This window comes from Anser brachyrhynchus, assembly GCF_964034855.1.
Source record: "Anser brachyrhynchus genome assembly, chromosome: 6".
NCBI classification, from domain to species: domain Eukaryota; kingdom Metazoa; phylum Chordata; class Aves; order Anseriformes; family Anatidae; genus Anser; species Anser brachyrhynchus.
The window spans coordinates 17451227-17466502 of NC_137700.1; the positions used below are offsets into that span (position 1 = coordinate 17451227).

The window sequence follows — 15276 nt, forward strand, 5'->3', positions numbered from 1 at the left end:
AATTTCAATATTTCAGAACATTTCCAAAAACAGATGTTTCCCAAAGTTGGAAATAGTAGTTAGTCCTCTTACTTAAAGATTGAAAATATTAAATGGAGCAGGCTGATTAATGCAAAGTTACCTATTAATATTCTATTTTCTTCTTTTTTGTACCATGGAGAAATATTCGTGCTTTCTCTCCCAGTCCCTCAGAGACCAGTGTTTGACTTTGTATTAATTAGTTACGTGAAAGTAGAATAGATTAGCCTTGGAGAATATGATATAGAAACGTATAGTGTGTCAAGATGTAACCCATGGAGGACGGGAATCTCGTAGTAAGCATTTACTGTAGACAGATGTGTATGTTTCTGTGACTGATTGTAGTGGAATTATTTATTATGCTTTCAGCTGTTAAGAATCCAGTATAAGACAATGTACTCAAATTGTTCTCCATTAATTTTCAGCGCCAAATCTTAAAGGCAGACCACGCAAAAAGAAGCCTTGCCCACAAAGAAGAGATTCATTAAATGGCATTAAGGATTCCAACAATAATTCTGAAAGCAAAGCTGTTGCCAAGGTAAATCACTTAATAATATTCTTTTCAGTACATTCTCCTTTTTTTAGGTACAGCCTTGCCTTTGTTTCCCAGCACGCTGTTTTGAATTTAGAATGTAACTTATTTTCTTGGGGAGATAAATGTAATTTTTTTTCAACAGTTTTATTCTTCACGTTAAATCATGTCTGTGTTCAAAGTTACCAGTAACTATAATCGCCTAACAACCTAATGCTATCAGCGTGTTGGTAACTGGTAGTGCTTAAGCTTTCTTGGCATCCACTGTTAGTTTTCACATTCTGTGACACACAAACATAGTTTGTGACAGTATCTTCAAATTAAAAATAAACCAGGGAGCAGCTCACCCTGTTACAATGCACTTCTAAATATAAGTTTGAAGATAAACAGAGTATGAAACAAGAGCTGCTTAAATAATGGTTTCTAAGAAGCACATACAAATGAGATTACCCTGATGTTATGATCTTGACTTTTAAAAAAAAAGGGGGGGGGGGGCAGTACAAACGTTTAACAAAAGAAAAAAAGACTGTTTCTTTAATACTTGGTGCTGAGCTGCGTATTCATTCCAAGGTTCAGTGTACGGAGCCTTCTGTATTTACTGCAGTGCTTAGCCTATACTGCTGGTAAAAAATTGGATCGTTGGTTTGTGTTTATAGGCTTATCTCTTAGGTATTTGGGGGTTTGTGTCTTTTCCTTAAAGCTACTTTAAAAATTGAGCTTCTATAGTGTAATATACATCCTATTTTCTCTGTTGTTTGTGTGGTTTTAAATAAGAATTTGATTTTCTCTTAAAAAAAAGTAGCAAAAATGTCTTCTTTCAAGATGATTTAATTTGAAACTGGAAGATGCAAAGATGGAAAATTACTTAGAGCAATACTTTTAGATTTTTATCTATGACAGAACTTTGTCACTGTGATACTTTTGAGCCCTTGCTAAACATGTTTGCATAGACTGAATGTTTAGGCCAACTCCTCCTAAGTCCATTGTTTCACTAAATTAGATGGATGTGTATCTGGAAAATGCTTCCATTGTTGTGACCATCTCCGTAGGAAATACAGTGAATCTATAGATCCATTTACGTTCGTATTGTTATAGTCTGTGAATGTCCTGGGAGATTAGGAGGTTAAAGAGGTCAAGTGGAAGTGTTCTGCTCTGGGTTTCTCATAGGAAGGCAAATTAAATTCCACCTCCTCCTCCTCCCTAGGAGTTCAGTTAAAATTGTGCCTTCTGTTGATGACGATAAAAGAGGCTGAAGTTCATGATGAAGCTCTGCCCTTAAGTCACTGTTTCTCTTCTCTTTGTGCCCTATTGTGCTCAGTTGGAGGCTGTACTATCGTATTAGACAGGCGTGGTAAAAGGCGATGGAGCCTGGTGTGTTGAGTTGCAGGGTCCTGCCAGATACTATAGAGTTTGCCTGAATGTTTTTGCTCAGTGGAGGAATGTGCAAAAGCTGCAGCGTGAAAATGTCTCAATTTGCCTCAATTCCCCTGCCCCCCAGACATTTTTAATGTTAAAATATTACTAGGAAAATCCAGCATGAGCTGTGTTGCCAAAGCACCCTGGCCTGTGGCATGAGTTGTTCTGCCTCTTTAGCACCTGACGTATAGGTGTTAGATAATTAAAAACAACAGTAACACTTCATACCAAATTGTTTATCCTCTCTGTTTATATTTGGGTTCACCCTACTAGTCAAATGGGAGGATATTTCAGATAAGAAGTAATTCTGCCTATTTATCTAGTCATACTGTGCTCATCATTGTGCAGATATTAATAGCATTAATTATCTTGGCCAGCTTAATTTCATTATAAATAATAGACGTGCTCATGATATAATGTCCTTGCATGTAGTCAGACTGACTTCACTGTGGCTCTTTGCACCAATCTGTGTCTCAGAGCTACGGATATACTTTAATAAGAGGGGGGTAGTGAATCAGAGACCTTCCAAAGCAGATGGATTGCACTTTATGGAGGCCCTGCTAGTAGGTTTCAGGGGGAGCAGGGGAAGTGTGTTTGGGTGGTGGGGTGGAGACCCACCTACCGTCTTCTCATTTTGGGGAATAGCTGAGGTGTTGTCATCAGCTTAGGCTTCGTGTTGGGCTTCACCACCAGTTTTTCTCCTCTGTCCTTGCTCTACCTCTGACGAATGCTGGTAATGGGTTCGTGAAAAGCAGAGCTGAAAACTGCTAGATTAAATGGGACAAATCCACTTGTGTCAGATGCTGAAAAGTTTTGGCAATGGTCTTGGCCGTATTCCTGTTCCAGCTAAAATCCCTTTCAACCAGAAATTGTGCTGCTTTCATCCTCAGCTCATGGCACCCAGTGTCTGACAGCAGCCTAATTTCTAGGGTGGTGGGGAGAAGGCTCTGATGGAGACGCAGTGGCTGTAGGGTTTGGGTAGGGAAATGGCAGAAGTGGCATTCTGAAGACTGCGGTTTTGAGCCTGTCAAGACGAACACAAACCACATGGTTATAATGACTTGCTGCATTTTGTGTTCTCAGCTGCCAATGACTAGAAAGCTTTGTACATTCTTACAATTTAGTTTTCGTTAGGCATGTTTACCTTGAGCCACGAGCAGATCGTTTCGTAGGCTTTTACTGTTACTTGAAGCAGAAGAGCCTTTGGTTCGGTAGGAGGAGTTCTGAGCAGAGTCCAACATGTGTGGCTTGTTAGAGTAGAGCCGTAGCAGGACAGACAGTGCGGTCCTGGGCCTGCGGCTGCTGCCAGGGGAAGTGGCTCATGCGTGTACCACTTCTTGCTTTTGGTCTCTTTGCTGGTTGCTGTCTCCTTTTTTTTACCTCCCTGGGAAGATCCCGGGGGAGATCCCTCCCAGGCTGGGCCATCAGCCCAGGCAGGATCAGCTCTGCTGGCGAGGCATATGTCGAACTCTTCTCTCTGGCATTCCTAGGAACCTGGAGCCTTTCATATCTCACATGTCAGCACCACTGGACAGGCTTCTGTGGCTTGCAAGCTCCAGCATAACCCTCGGTGTACCTGCAAACTCTTCTCACTTCATGCGCCCAAAGAGCGTTCCCATTCAAAGCGTGTAAAAGAGCACTGTAAGGCTTTTTACAACTGGCTGATATGACCATTTCGAAGAGCTGAAAGGATTAACTTGTTAAACATGGAGATTGTCCCCAAATGAATCTACTCATTACATCTCCTAGTGTAAATGCTAAAGTAAATCTCTCACTTCATTTATTTGGCAAGATCTGGGAAATTAGTTTAAAAGTTGCCAGGATTTGCTTTTTCTGTGGCCACAGGTGGCCTGGCACGCTCTCAGACCTGAAGATTTATTCTGAGAGCCTCAGAGATTATCTGATTGAAACTCTAAAATACATCTCTGTAGCGGTCTGCTGTGTGTGTGACCTCTGGCAGGAGAAAACAAACACACGGGTGTAGCCGTGATGCTCACCGAGCGTTTGACCACGGATCATGCACTCCTGATGGAACAAGCAGAAAGATGTGCTCAGATGTTTCCAGAGCCCGTCTCAGCACACACCCAGCCTCTCCACACTGCAGCTCTGGATTGCCTGTTGGGGCATTAGCCCTCGGTTTCATTTTGGATGTGTTACTTGCACCAAAGCTACAGCACAAGAGCTCTAGCTCCAGTGGAAATTGAGCTCTCCCTTTATAACGGAGTCGTTTCTGCTTTCTGAGCAGACCAGAGAAGAGAGCAGAGCCAAGCAAAACTCTGTGTTTGGGGCCTTCGTCCAGGTCTTTGCCTTCTAGGAAGACTCGAAACTGTGCTTTGAGGGAGAAGGTCGGTCTCTGTTCCCTGGTGCAAATCTGGCATAGCTCTAACTGACTTCAGTGCATTTATGCTGGATTTACACTGGTGTTATCCAGAATGGCATTTGGCCCTTTGGGTTGTCATTAATCACTGGTCACGGCATTCATTCATGTCTCCTGTCGCATGCAGGGGAAGTTCCAGAAACGAGGCGTGTGCCTCGAACATTTGTGGATGAAGCATTGCAGCCTTCATCAAAGCTTCATTGAACCTGACACTACTTGGAGGCCTTTCTTTGCATTTTGGCACCTTTGAGATCCACAGGCGCTTTGACCTCTCTTCTCTGTATGCTGTAGAGAAGGACATTATGTGTAACACGGGGATTTCTCACTCCCAGTGGCTTTTTTTATACATTACTTTCTTTGTTTCCTTTTGTCTCCTTAGGAGTAACATCCCTTACCATTAGTTTGCTTTCAGAGAAGTGAGCTTTGATTTGATTTAGCGTTCGTGCCCAGGCTGCCTTTGCGAGCATAGTTGAATTGCCCAGTTCAAAAAAAAGAAAAAAAAGAAAACACTAAAAAGGTGGAGATAGATAAATAGATAGATTGGGTCTGCCAAGCAAGTGGGCTTCAAAACTAAAAAAATTGTTCCCAGGTCCAGTAAATTGATTCCAAATTTTACCTTGCAACACATTTGCAGCTCAAATTTAAAATCCTATATTTAATGAAATTATGGGTTTATATTGGGAGTGCTAACCCAGTCTTTAGTAATGCACTGAAAATTATGACAATATAATCTAAACTTTACAAGTGGAAGCTGTTAAACAATTTTGCAAGGAGCCAAAGTAAAAAAGTCAAGGGATTAAGTTCTGAACTGAAAAGTGGAGTGAGGAAATCCAAAGTTCATTTACTAGGAAAAGATTCCTATTAACTTCATCGAGTTTTGGATGAAACCCAGGATCTTTACAGAAGTTCAATCAGCGAGTGTGTCTATTACCAAAAGGCAAAGCATGGTGTCTTGTGCCATAGGAAGACAATATCTCTTTGTAACATGCAAGCAGAGAATATTGAGCAATACAGGAAGCATTCTTCAGGAGTAAGTGACCAAGAAAAACCCTGCAGGAAGTCCATTTTCCAGTCCCTGCTGCATTTCCTGGGAGGACCAAGCCTGTACCCTGCGGTGTCCAACAGGGAGTTTTTAAGCAGCATCAAGTATCTTGGAAAATTGTGGCCACATCTCCCCTCCAGCATTGCCTCGTCCAATGCCTATGGAAAACTGTGGAGACAGCTAACCCTAAATCAGTGCTTTTTGCAAAATTAACACATTGGGGGAGTATAAAAGATTTTGCTTGCCCTGAGCCTGAGCACAGGGTAGCTTTATTGAGGTAAGCATACCAAAGACTTTCCAGTGGTATGTTTGCTGTTTGTTTACAGCATTTACATAATGCTCTTCATAGCACTTACCTCAAGAAAAGTCAGGAAGTACCCCCGAAGCACCTGGTATAGAAGAAGGGAGGACGAAGGGGAGTCAGTGGTTTACTTGACCAAGAGCCCCTGTCTTCCTATTCAGCGAGATACACTGCTGCCCTCCCAGGATGCCAAGTACTGCTCTTAACGGTCTCCCTGCCCGCTCCCAGAGCCCCAAGGACAGCTCTAGGTTTGGATGTGGAGCTGCCATAAGGCTCCTCACAGCACTTGCAAGCACTGAAGGGAAAGTGCAAATCCAAAACACAGCCTGTAACCATCTCCGCTACCTGTCGGTAGATGACTTCCAGTATTTCACTGGAAATGCATTGATCCCATCTTGGATGTGGAGAGCTTGTAAACATCAGTTTGCAAGGTTCTGCTGTTTTGTTTTCGGTACACACAAATTATGGGAATGCTCAAACTGTAACTCACTTGATTCAATTGAGAGGATTATCTTCAGGAGGACTGCAGGATTAAGCCAGTCTCGCTGGATGTTTGTTCCCGTGTTTGAATACTGATGAGAAGTAAAGTGGTTCCAATTTGTTGGCTTCCTGACTGGCACACGTCAGCCAGGGAGGCCAGTGGGAGATGCAGAGCTTTGTGACTCACGTGCATTGGGGCTGCTGGTGCCTACCAGGAAAGGCTCCTGTTACCAGCCTCTTCCGTCTGCTAAATACCTAGGGCTGTGCTTAACTTCAAGCAGATGCTCAAACCCAGTAGGCTTTAGTCTGTGCTACGGCAGAACCTCCACTTGTGTGTGCCGAGGGGTCTGCCTGGCTAAGGCTTGCCAAGGTCTGCATCTATTTTGGTGGGCCAAAGGAGAGAAAAATGTGTCTTTCCTGAGCTGGCTGCTGAGCATTCCTGGAAGGGGCTGAGCACCCTCAGCTCCAAGGGTTGTCTACGAGAGTTGACAATGCTCAGTGTCAGTCCTGGAACGAAGGTTATTATTAGACTTGCTAATGGCAAGTGTATGTGAGAGATGGGAGCTGTCTGTGACATAGCAATGTATAGTCATAAAAATGCAGATCTGGAGAGCATTACCAATGGGTTATAATGATTTAAAGATGTGGCTATTTAAAAATGTTGTGACTAAGATTCAGAACAAGACATTTAGCTCTATAAATAGCTTCCTTTGTTTCCTCTCAAACACAGTTGCATGGTTTGGCCTTCGTTTTTTCAACAATCCATTCTGCTAGGAGAGGGTATTTATTCCTTAAGTGAAAATTAAAGGTTACCCAGATCTGATATGACATCTTTTTCTTTTTTTTTTTTTCCCAGGTAAAATGTGAGGCTAAGTCAGCTTTGCCCAAACCCAAGAGTAACAACAGCAACTGTAAAAAAGGCTCAAGTGAGGATAAATCAAAGATTGCCGTAGGTGAAGAATGCAGAGCTGATGAGCAGGCTTTCCTTGTGGCACTTTATAAATATATGAAAGAAAGGAAAACACCAATTGAACGAATACCCTATTTAGGTTTTAAGCAGAGTAAGTATCCTTTTTCTCAATTTCTTGTTGACATTTTAGAATGGTTTGGCTTCTCTGGAGAAAGCATTTGCACACGGAGCCTATTTTAAATCCTTACTGATAGGAGGACCATGTTTATATCTACACATTTTTCAGTCCAGGCATTTTACTGTCTTATGCCCAGATTTGCATCTCTTCCTTCTGGGGTAGTTGCTGCTGGATATTTATAGGTTTAAATCCGCTGATTATGACTAGAAATAGGCATGTTGAAAACTCTGTAGTTTTCTGTTTTGTAAATCTGCAGCGTCTGTAATGCCTTTCTTCTGAGTTAATAATATGACGTATGTTTATTGTGCCCAGATGTTCTTTATGAAAGGACAAATATTAAAGGAAGACATTTAAAGGTGGTCAAGAAAGGCACAAAAGGGATCAGATTTTTAAGCCCAAAAATGTGTTTATAGTTAATAAATTACTGACTTTGGAGAATATAAAACCAGACGGTATCTGTTTAATACAGAATACAATGTTTAAAATTGCTTTGGCATGTACAGTTTGTAGTGCCACAATCTGTAAAGCAATTGTAGGTGGAGAAGATACAGTTGTAACTAAATTTCACATAAATATTGCAGTGCAATGTAGATCTTTCAGAGTTTCCAACAAAAGCTGTAAATGGGGGTATTTTTTCTCCTTATCTATAGGTTGAATGATACTTTCTTTCCTTAAAGGGAGGACTTCATGGACTGAAATATTATTTACTCTAATTTATCTCCCAGATTAAAACCATGTGTTATTTTGATGAAGAATGTCAAACCTGTATGTTTTACATAACAATTTACATACCTAATAGCAATTGGCACTGATTGCAACAGGCCTCCAGCAGCCATTATAAACTTATATAACTCCGAATGATTACAGTGTTTGTCTGAAAACTGGCTGCTTGAAATGGAAGTAAAATTAATGTACTATGAACGGCTTCGTTGCATTATGCATTGATTCAGATTAAATCAAGGCCTAGGCAAAGCTCTTGATAGCTTTGAAGCAGTACAAGGTTCAATGAGGCTTTCAGAACGTTCTGTGTTGAGGAAAGAATTCACCTTCCCCCCCCATCTTATTTTGCACTCCGTCAAGCATGGGGATAGGGAGGCATGAAAGACGAGCTTAAGTATTATTTCTAAAATTCCCCATCTAAGGTAGGGCTCTCTGCTAACATTTAGATGAAATACGCTGAAAGTTGCCTGTCATTCATTAGAAATTAGGGGCCAGATCCAGCAAATACTTAAATGCCAAGAGTAAGTATGCTGAGAAGAGCAGAAATGTTTGCAGGACAGGGCTCTGTATTTGTCCACCAAGACCTGTGCAAACACTGCCAGTATAAATAGGTTAGTGGGAAGAAGCAGTATGTACACTGCAAACGAGCATGCTCCCCGTGGAGGAAGAGATCCTGTCTGCTGTACTGTGCAGCGTACTGCTGAGTCTGGCCTGCAGTGCTTGCAGTGTGTCTGTTGGGAGCCACTGCTTGTTGGTGGAACAGTGCGTAGACTTTTCATAAAGCTGAGACATCAAATTTTCTTCTATCAAAATAAAATAAAAAATAAAAACCAGCATGAAAAGCACGTGAGAGGGGAGGAATTATGCAGGAAGCAACAAGCATCTTCCAACATGCCTTTTGAAGGAGTTGCCTCTGTTCCTTCCACCCCACAGCCATGGGCACGGCACGACCACCCATACCATAATTATTATGGTAATTTGCATTTGGGCTCCCCCAGGTTCATTTACACAAGATCCATTTGAACACAGCTTATTGCTTATTGATTATGGAGGCCATTACCTGAGCTGCAGTAAATATTGGATATTGTTGTTTAATCAATAGGCTTTCTCTGGGAGCCAGTGTGTGGCTCATGCTTGCTTGCTAATGAAATCAGTATTAAACAAATAATTAAAAGCAACATTCTTCCCAATGAGTAATTTTTGTTATCAAAATTATGGAAATATGCTATAGTCTCATTATACTGTGCTTCTTATCAGCAAAGTCAAATGAGCCCAATACCTTTGTCTCAGTGTGTTTTTCCAGTCCTGTTAAGGAATCTAAGTGTGTTCTCTTATATGTAATTAAAAAAATATACATAGTATGGGCTAATATTTACTTTTCAGATTATGTAAATATCTCTTTGGAAAATGTTTCACAGGAGCTTTTTCAGGGGCTGTGAGCTTTCTTTTTTTCTGCTTTTTTAAAAAGAACTGTTTAATTTACATTTCTTTGAAATATGTTGGTTAATGCAATGCTTATCTAAATACTTATTGTCCCTCTAACAGTTAACCTTTGGACTATGTTTCAAGCTGCTCAAAAACTGGGAGGATATGAAACAGTAAGTGTTTAAGTAACTTAAATGAAATAATTGTGCAATCTGACTTTTCCCTGTTAGAAAAAAAAAAAAAAGTTAAAGCAAACAATCATTTGCTGCATTTTAGGCTAGCTGTACACATTGTGGGTTTATTGGACCGTTTTTGGAAACAGTCCCAATTAGTTCCAGGTTTGGCAAAATTGTAAACTTGTCGTAAAAGCTACAAGTGGAAAACATATGTAACTCTTCCCTGTCAAGGAAATTAGTTGGGTCTGTAATTTTTTCCCATGTTGAGAAAGGGCTATTATTGTACAACAAGCCAAGATTGCATAAAAGAAATTTCACTTGGCAACATCCCTGACATCTGTTCATGTCTAATATGGGAAATGTATTAAAGGCTTTCAAAAGTAATCAGCATTGTCCATTAAGGAATAGTATGCTGCAGTATCTTCTCTTATTCCAAGTGTAAAAGATCTTTATTAGACAAGGGTCAGTACCACATAAACAGGAAGTTATCAAAGTAATTCAGAAAAGTCTCTGACACTTTTTATCAGCTAACCATATCTGACAAGAGCAGTTTATTTTTAGCTCACAGGAAAATTTGAAGGCCATGGATTTTACAGCATGTATTTTGAACCAATAAAATATTAGAGCAACAAACTTAGATTAAAATCTTGAAATGAGAAGAAAGAGCTGCATTAATATGGCACATAGAGATGACATCTGTAATAAAAACCAATTGACATAGGAAGATGTCGTCATTGGAAATATTTTCTTTGCACACAATGATCAGATTAAGTTGTTCAGTTCCTGCCGCAGTTGGATGAAAGAAATTATTTTTGCTTTGTTTACGAAGTAATCTGGGACATATCTGTGCTGTAGAGAACTGACAAGAAGAAATGCACTATCAAGAGACTGAAAGTTACTTGAACCAAAATACAAAACTCACCATTTTCGTACCATACAATAAAGCATATTGTTCTACAAATTAACAGCCCGGGTTTATTAGCATGGGTGTGGTTGGGATTTTGTGAAACATGGAATCTGACATTCTCAACAAAAATCTATGCTTGATTTGGCTTCTGTTATTTCTATATCTTTCATTAATCAGCACATACCATGCTTATGTACAGGAGTGTGTGTAGGTGTGCTCAGGGGTATATATGCATGCATAGCTAGCATAGATATATTGTTACAGAAACTATGAGCCAACAATAATTGCTGTGAGTGGCAAAGTACAGTGAAAATGAGGGCTAAATCTTGATCTTGATCCAGAGCACAAAGAGAAGGCCAGGAAGAAAGTTGAGAGGAGAGCGAGGTGTTCAGAGTGCTCAGGGAGGCAGCAATGTTTCAGACCTACTTGAAGGGACTGCAGCTAGAAGCAGGGGTGCCAAAATGGTGGCTTGCTGGAGAGAGCTGAGCTTTAGTGCCAGAATGAGAGAGCGCAGGAGGATTTAGAGATGGTGAAGAAGGTGAACCCCTGTGCCTGGAGGAGCAGGAATAGGAGGGTGAGTTTGTGAACAAGAGACTGGAGAGCCAGGACTACCAAGAGCAGCAGACGCTGTGAGAGGCAACGTGAGGATCAGAGGGAAAGGAGCACACACGTGAGAGTGTCATACAGAGTAGCATCGATCCTTCCTTGTGTCAGAGCTCCTGTCCTTTTCTCAGTGACAGGTGTTCTTTGTTGGTTAGGGACACTTGCCTCGTTTGATGAAAATGGCAATAATAGTTCAAGCTGTCTGACGTACCTGGGAGCCCACCTTTGATTTGGGAATGTCTCTGGCTGAAGTGATGGGCCTGATCCTGTTTTTTGGATGTGAGTGGCTTATGTGCTCTCTCCACAGAAGAGCTGAAGTAGGGAGGAGCACGTTGATGTGATTTGGGTTGTACATGGAATGTGAGGCTGCCTGACCTCATCCTCTGCTTTGAGCAGCCTCATCCTCAGTATAGATCTGCCTTTGCCTTATATTCCCTGAATGTTAAACCAATAGCTGTTGCAATACTTTGACCTGTGCACAGCCACTTTTTTAAATTATTTTATAACCTGTTTATATCGGTTAAGTTTGCCTAACTGTGTTTGTCTGTACATATTTCATTATGGTGAGCATTGGTGAGAGGCTTTTGTGTTTGATTTGGGTTTCATTTTTCAGCAAGGCATCAGATGACTGAGATGACATGGACCTCAGTCTTTATTCCAGAATCTTAGAGAGGTCTGCTTAGTCCTGTATTTAAATTTCAAGTGAGTGCTGTAATTCAGCAGTGATTAAATTGCACCACTCACACGCACAATTGTGACTGTGACTCTTACGCACTGTTGTTGATGAGAAGTCGTGCAGAGCAAAGGCTTTCCCCAGTTTTAGGGTGGCAGGAGCCACCCTGATTAGCATACATTCATCTGTTTGGACCCTGTCATCAGGCTTGGATGAGCCATTAGTCTTTATAAGGGCTTCATCGTCTTTAACTTGTTTTTAAAATTTCACTCTTCTAGTTTATACATTGAGATAGAAGCAGGCCTTTTCTCTTGGAAGTACTGTGAAGAAAATAATACTTATATTTAATATGAATACTTAATATTTGGCTTCAGCGTGTGACAGCCATTTTCTGAACAGGCAGCAAATTAAAGATTGGTTAAAATCACATTGTAATTTAGAGTGGTCAGGTGACAAATTTTTATAGGCAAGTGTAGAAACTTCCCCAGTTAAGGCTGTTGCAGTCTTTACATCCTTGTGTTTGACAAAACAATGATATTTGGCCAATTTTCAGTTGCAGCCCCTGCCCTGTCCACCTTGTACATGTACAGAAGCCTTTATAGGACTTTAAAAATGAGAAACAAGCAAAGATTATGTACAGTGTTTTTCAGCTTCTGCTCAAATTCACAGAACAGTGCATGTCCTCTGAGTCCAGTCCTATTTAAGAATCTAAATGTGAATGAAAACTGCCAGGGACTGGATTTGAAGGGCAGAGAACAACTTTCTTAACCATCTGTCTGTCTTTCCTTAATTGTCATGTACCAAGTACTGGAATGCATCCAGTGAGGTTTGGCAGAGACTATTACCTATACAGAACAGGATATTTAGTAGTGTCAAGTCATCATTGTGTGTCATGTTTTTACTTAAGGGCTCTCCAGTTACACTGCTTGTGAGAGTCATTTCTCATCTCTTATCTGTTTGATTACTAATTCTTAGTTGTTATCCGTAACTGTGTAATACCACACTCCCATGTAGTTCTTGTTGGACGTAATACAGTCTTAATAAAAATAGGAACCCATACAAATTGGTTTAACTCCTTAACAGATGAAGCTGTCTATTTTGAATTGGTGGGATCACATTTCTCTTAAATGAAGATAGATGAAATAAGCATCTTTACTGCTAGTAATAAGAGAGTGCATTGGAAAGCACTCTGTATAGCAGACCTTCACAGTATGAATGATTTAAAATGTCCCCAAATCCTTGGATGAAATGTCACATTCCAGGGGGCTCAGCTGCAGTGACATTTAACAACCGTGGCCTGAAATTTTGTCAGTCACCTTAAGTCAAGTGAGTAAAAGATGCAGATGTTCATAGATGGGAAACTTCCAGGAATTATTTAAGAGCTGTCTTTGGCAAATCATGAAGTGGCATCTTTCCCTCTGAGCCAACACAGGAGGAATGCCTTGGCATAATTGTAGAAGACTGTGTGGTGCTGAATGGACTCTACCTGCAGATGTCTTACAAAGATAAAGGGTAAAAAGAAAAACAGGTGGGGCTTAACCTTCACTGTGCAGCAGCTTAAGTTTCGCTGAAGGTCAGTAGGATCCCATTTAGCTGCTGCCTCCTGGAAGCAACAATAAAGTGCTTTAGTTTTTAGAAATTAATGATTGATGCATACAAAAGTTCTGTGTCTGGGCAGGCCTGCAGGAACTGGTATCTCAGTGGAATGCAAAACTACCTGTGTTTGTTTCATAGAGAGCTAGTAGCCAGAGCTCTGTTTTGAAGAGCCTTATGTACATCACATACCATGACCAGAAAATCCCCCATTAGATTTACAGCAGGAAATAAGCAAGAAGCCTTTTCATGAGGAAGAGAGCTGGGCGCTGGGATTGGCAGTGCAGAAGACCTTAAATTTCACAAAGCAGAAGATCCATTAAAAGCATTTGTATAAACAGTCCTCTACTTTAATAGATAACATCATTGTTTTCATTTGGTTGCTTTTGAGTACCCGTTACTGCCTAATACTATGCTTATAGGAACGAGATCAGAATCTGCTATCAGGTCCCTGGGCAGAGCAGTCTCTCATTTAACTCTAAATTCTCCTGATGGGAAAATATGGCATGGAGATTTTCAATGCTCCTGGCTCCCAGTGGGCCCAGGTCTAGGATTGTGGACCTGTAGGCTGGAGCAAATTGTGGGAGAGGTCTGCAAAACAGAAGACCACTTTAAATCTAAAGCCAGCATCAGAATGGAAAGCTCTCAGAGATGAGACTGGCCTTTGCAATTGTCTTGATTAATAGGTGAGCCTGGAGCATCCTATACCTGTAGAAATGTACAAGACACATGAGGGATGGTGGGTGTAGAGAAAAACAAATTGGAGAATTAAAGCAGCTAAGGAACTTGGTCCTCTGTATGTTGTCTACTGCAGCAGGCCAACTGAAGTCAGGAAACTGAAGCTGAATTTACCAAAAGTGTGCAGTGAAAGTGCTTAGGAAGTACTTGTTACAGCTTTTGCAGTGTCTTAGTTGTCTTACTCCACTGTAGCTCTATGCCCTTAAAAAAAAATGACACCTCTGAATGCTTATAGGAAATTCCCTGCTCAGCCAACTAAAACATTTGAACATTTTTGCACCTTCTGTTACCTGCCGTTCTGTTTTTCATGTGCCCCAGCCATGGGCATGTTACTTACCAGGATCACATATGAGCCCATTCCGAGTAGAAGACCCCTGTGCACCAAGCACAAAGCAACCAAGGCAGGCATTTTGGTACAAACAATAACCATAAGCAAAGCATTGCCAAGCAGTGCCCTTTTCTGGCTCCTCAAGAAGTTCATGGTCACTGAAGGTGGCTGGGAGTGACTTCAATGAGGAAAGAAAGCAGTCCTTAATTTGAACATTGCCAGCATGAGCATCCAGCTTGAACAGTGCTGCCCTACATGACAATTGTGAGGTTTCCACAGTGCAGTGTTTTGCTCAGATTGTTTAAGGATGTAATTTATCACTTACTTTAGTCCTTTGAAGTTTATTAAGCATAAAACCTAAACTTTCCAGAGCAGGGGAAAACTCAACCCTAGGCTTTGTTAGAATAACAATTGTTTAAGGGAATGTCAAATTGAAACGTGGGAGGGCAGAACTGCTAATTGCCAAGGAGTTCTGATCCACTGCAGAGGCAGAATTGGATAAAGCTGGGCAAATATTTATGTAAATACTATTATTCCAAACAGCCTAGAGGAGATAGGCACAGAAAAATGTCCAGTGATTTCAGAGGGATTCCCCTTTCACCTTAAAGATGGATGTGTTTAGTGTTGTTCCAGCTGGAGTGTTGACTCTGGATTCAGCTCACAGTTGATGAGACTTGGGCTCTAAGGTTACCATGCTCCTTTTGAAAATGTCTGCTGTGCTTCTTAGTAACATGGGTTTATTTAAAAAAGGGGCTCGCAGTAGTCCTCATGTGGACGAATCCTTTGCTTTAATTTATATCTTCTGCACAGCATCACTGTACTCAGCCAAAGATGAGTCCTGGACAAAGCTTTGCCAGCC

The 15276-nt window shown here is 41.0% G+C and overlaps 1 protein-coding gene across 3 annotated transcripts in view; it reads left to right on the top strand.

Annotated features, from left to right (window-relative positions):
* Positions 1-15276, top strand: part of ARID5B (AT-rich interaction domain 5B) — a 116608-nt gene that overhangs the window by 77920 nt on the left and 23412 nt on the right. For all 3 annotated transcript variants that reach the window (XM_080597443.1, XM_080597444.1, XM_080597442.1), the window contains 3 exons: positions 444-556; positions 7023-7227; positions 9520-9572. In XM_080597443.1, coding sequence (XP_080453569.1) covers positions 444-556; positions 7023-7227; positions 9520-9572 — 371 coding nt within the window. The remainder of the gene's footprint in view (positions 1-443; positions 557-7022; positions 7228-9519; positions 9573-15276) is intronic.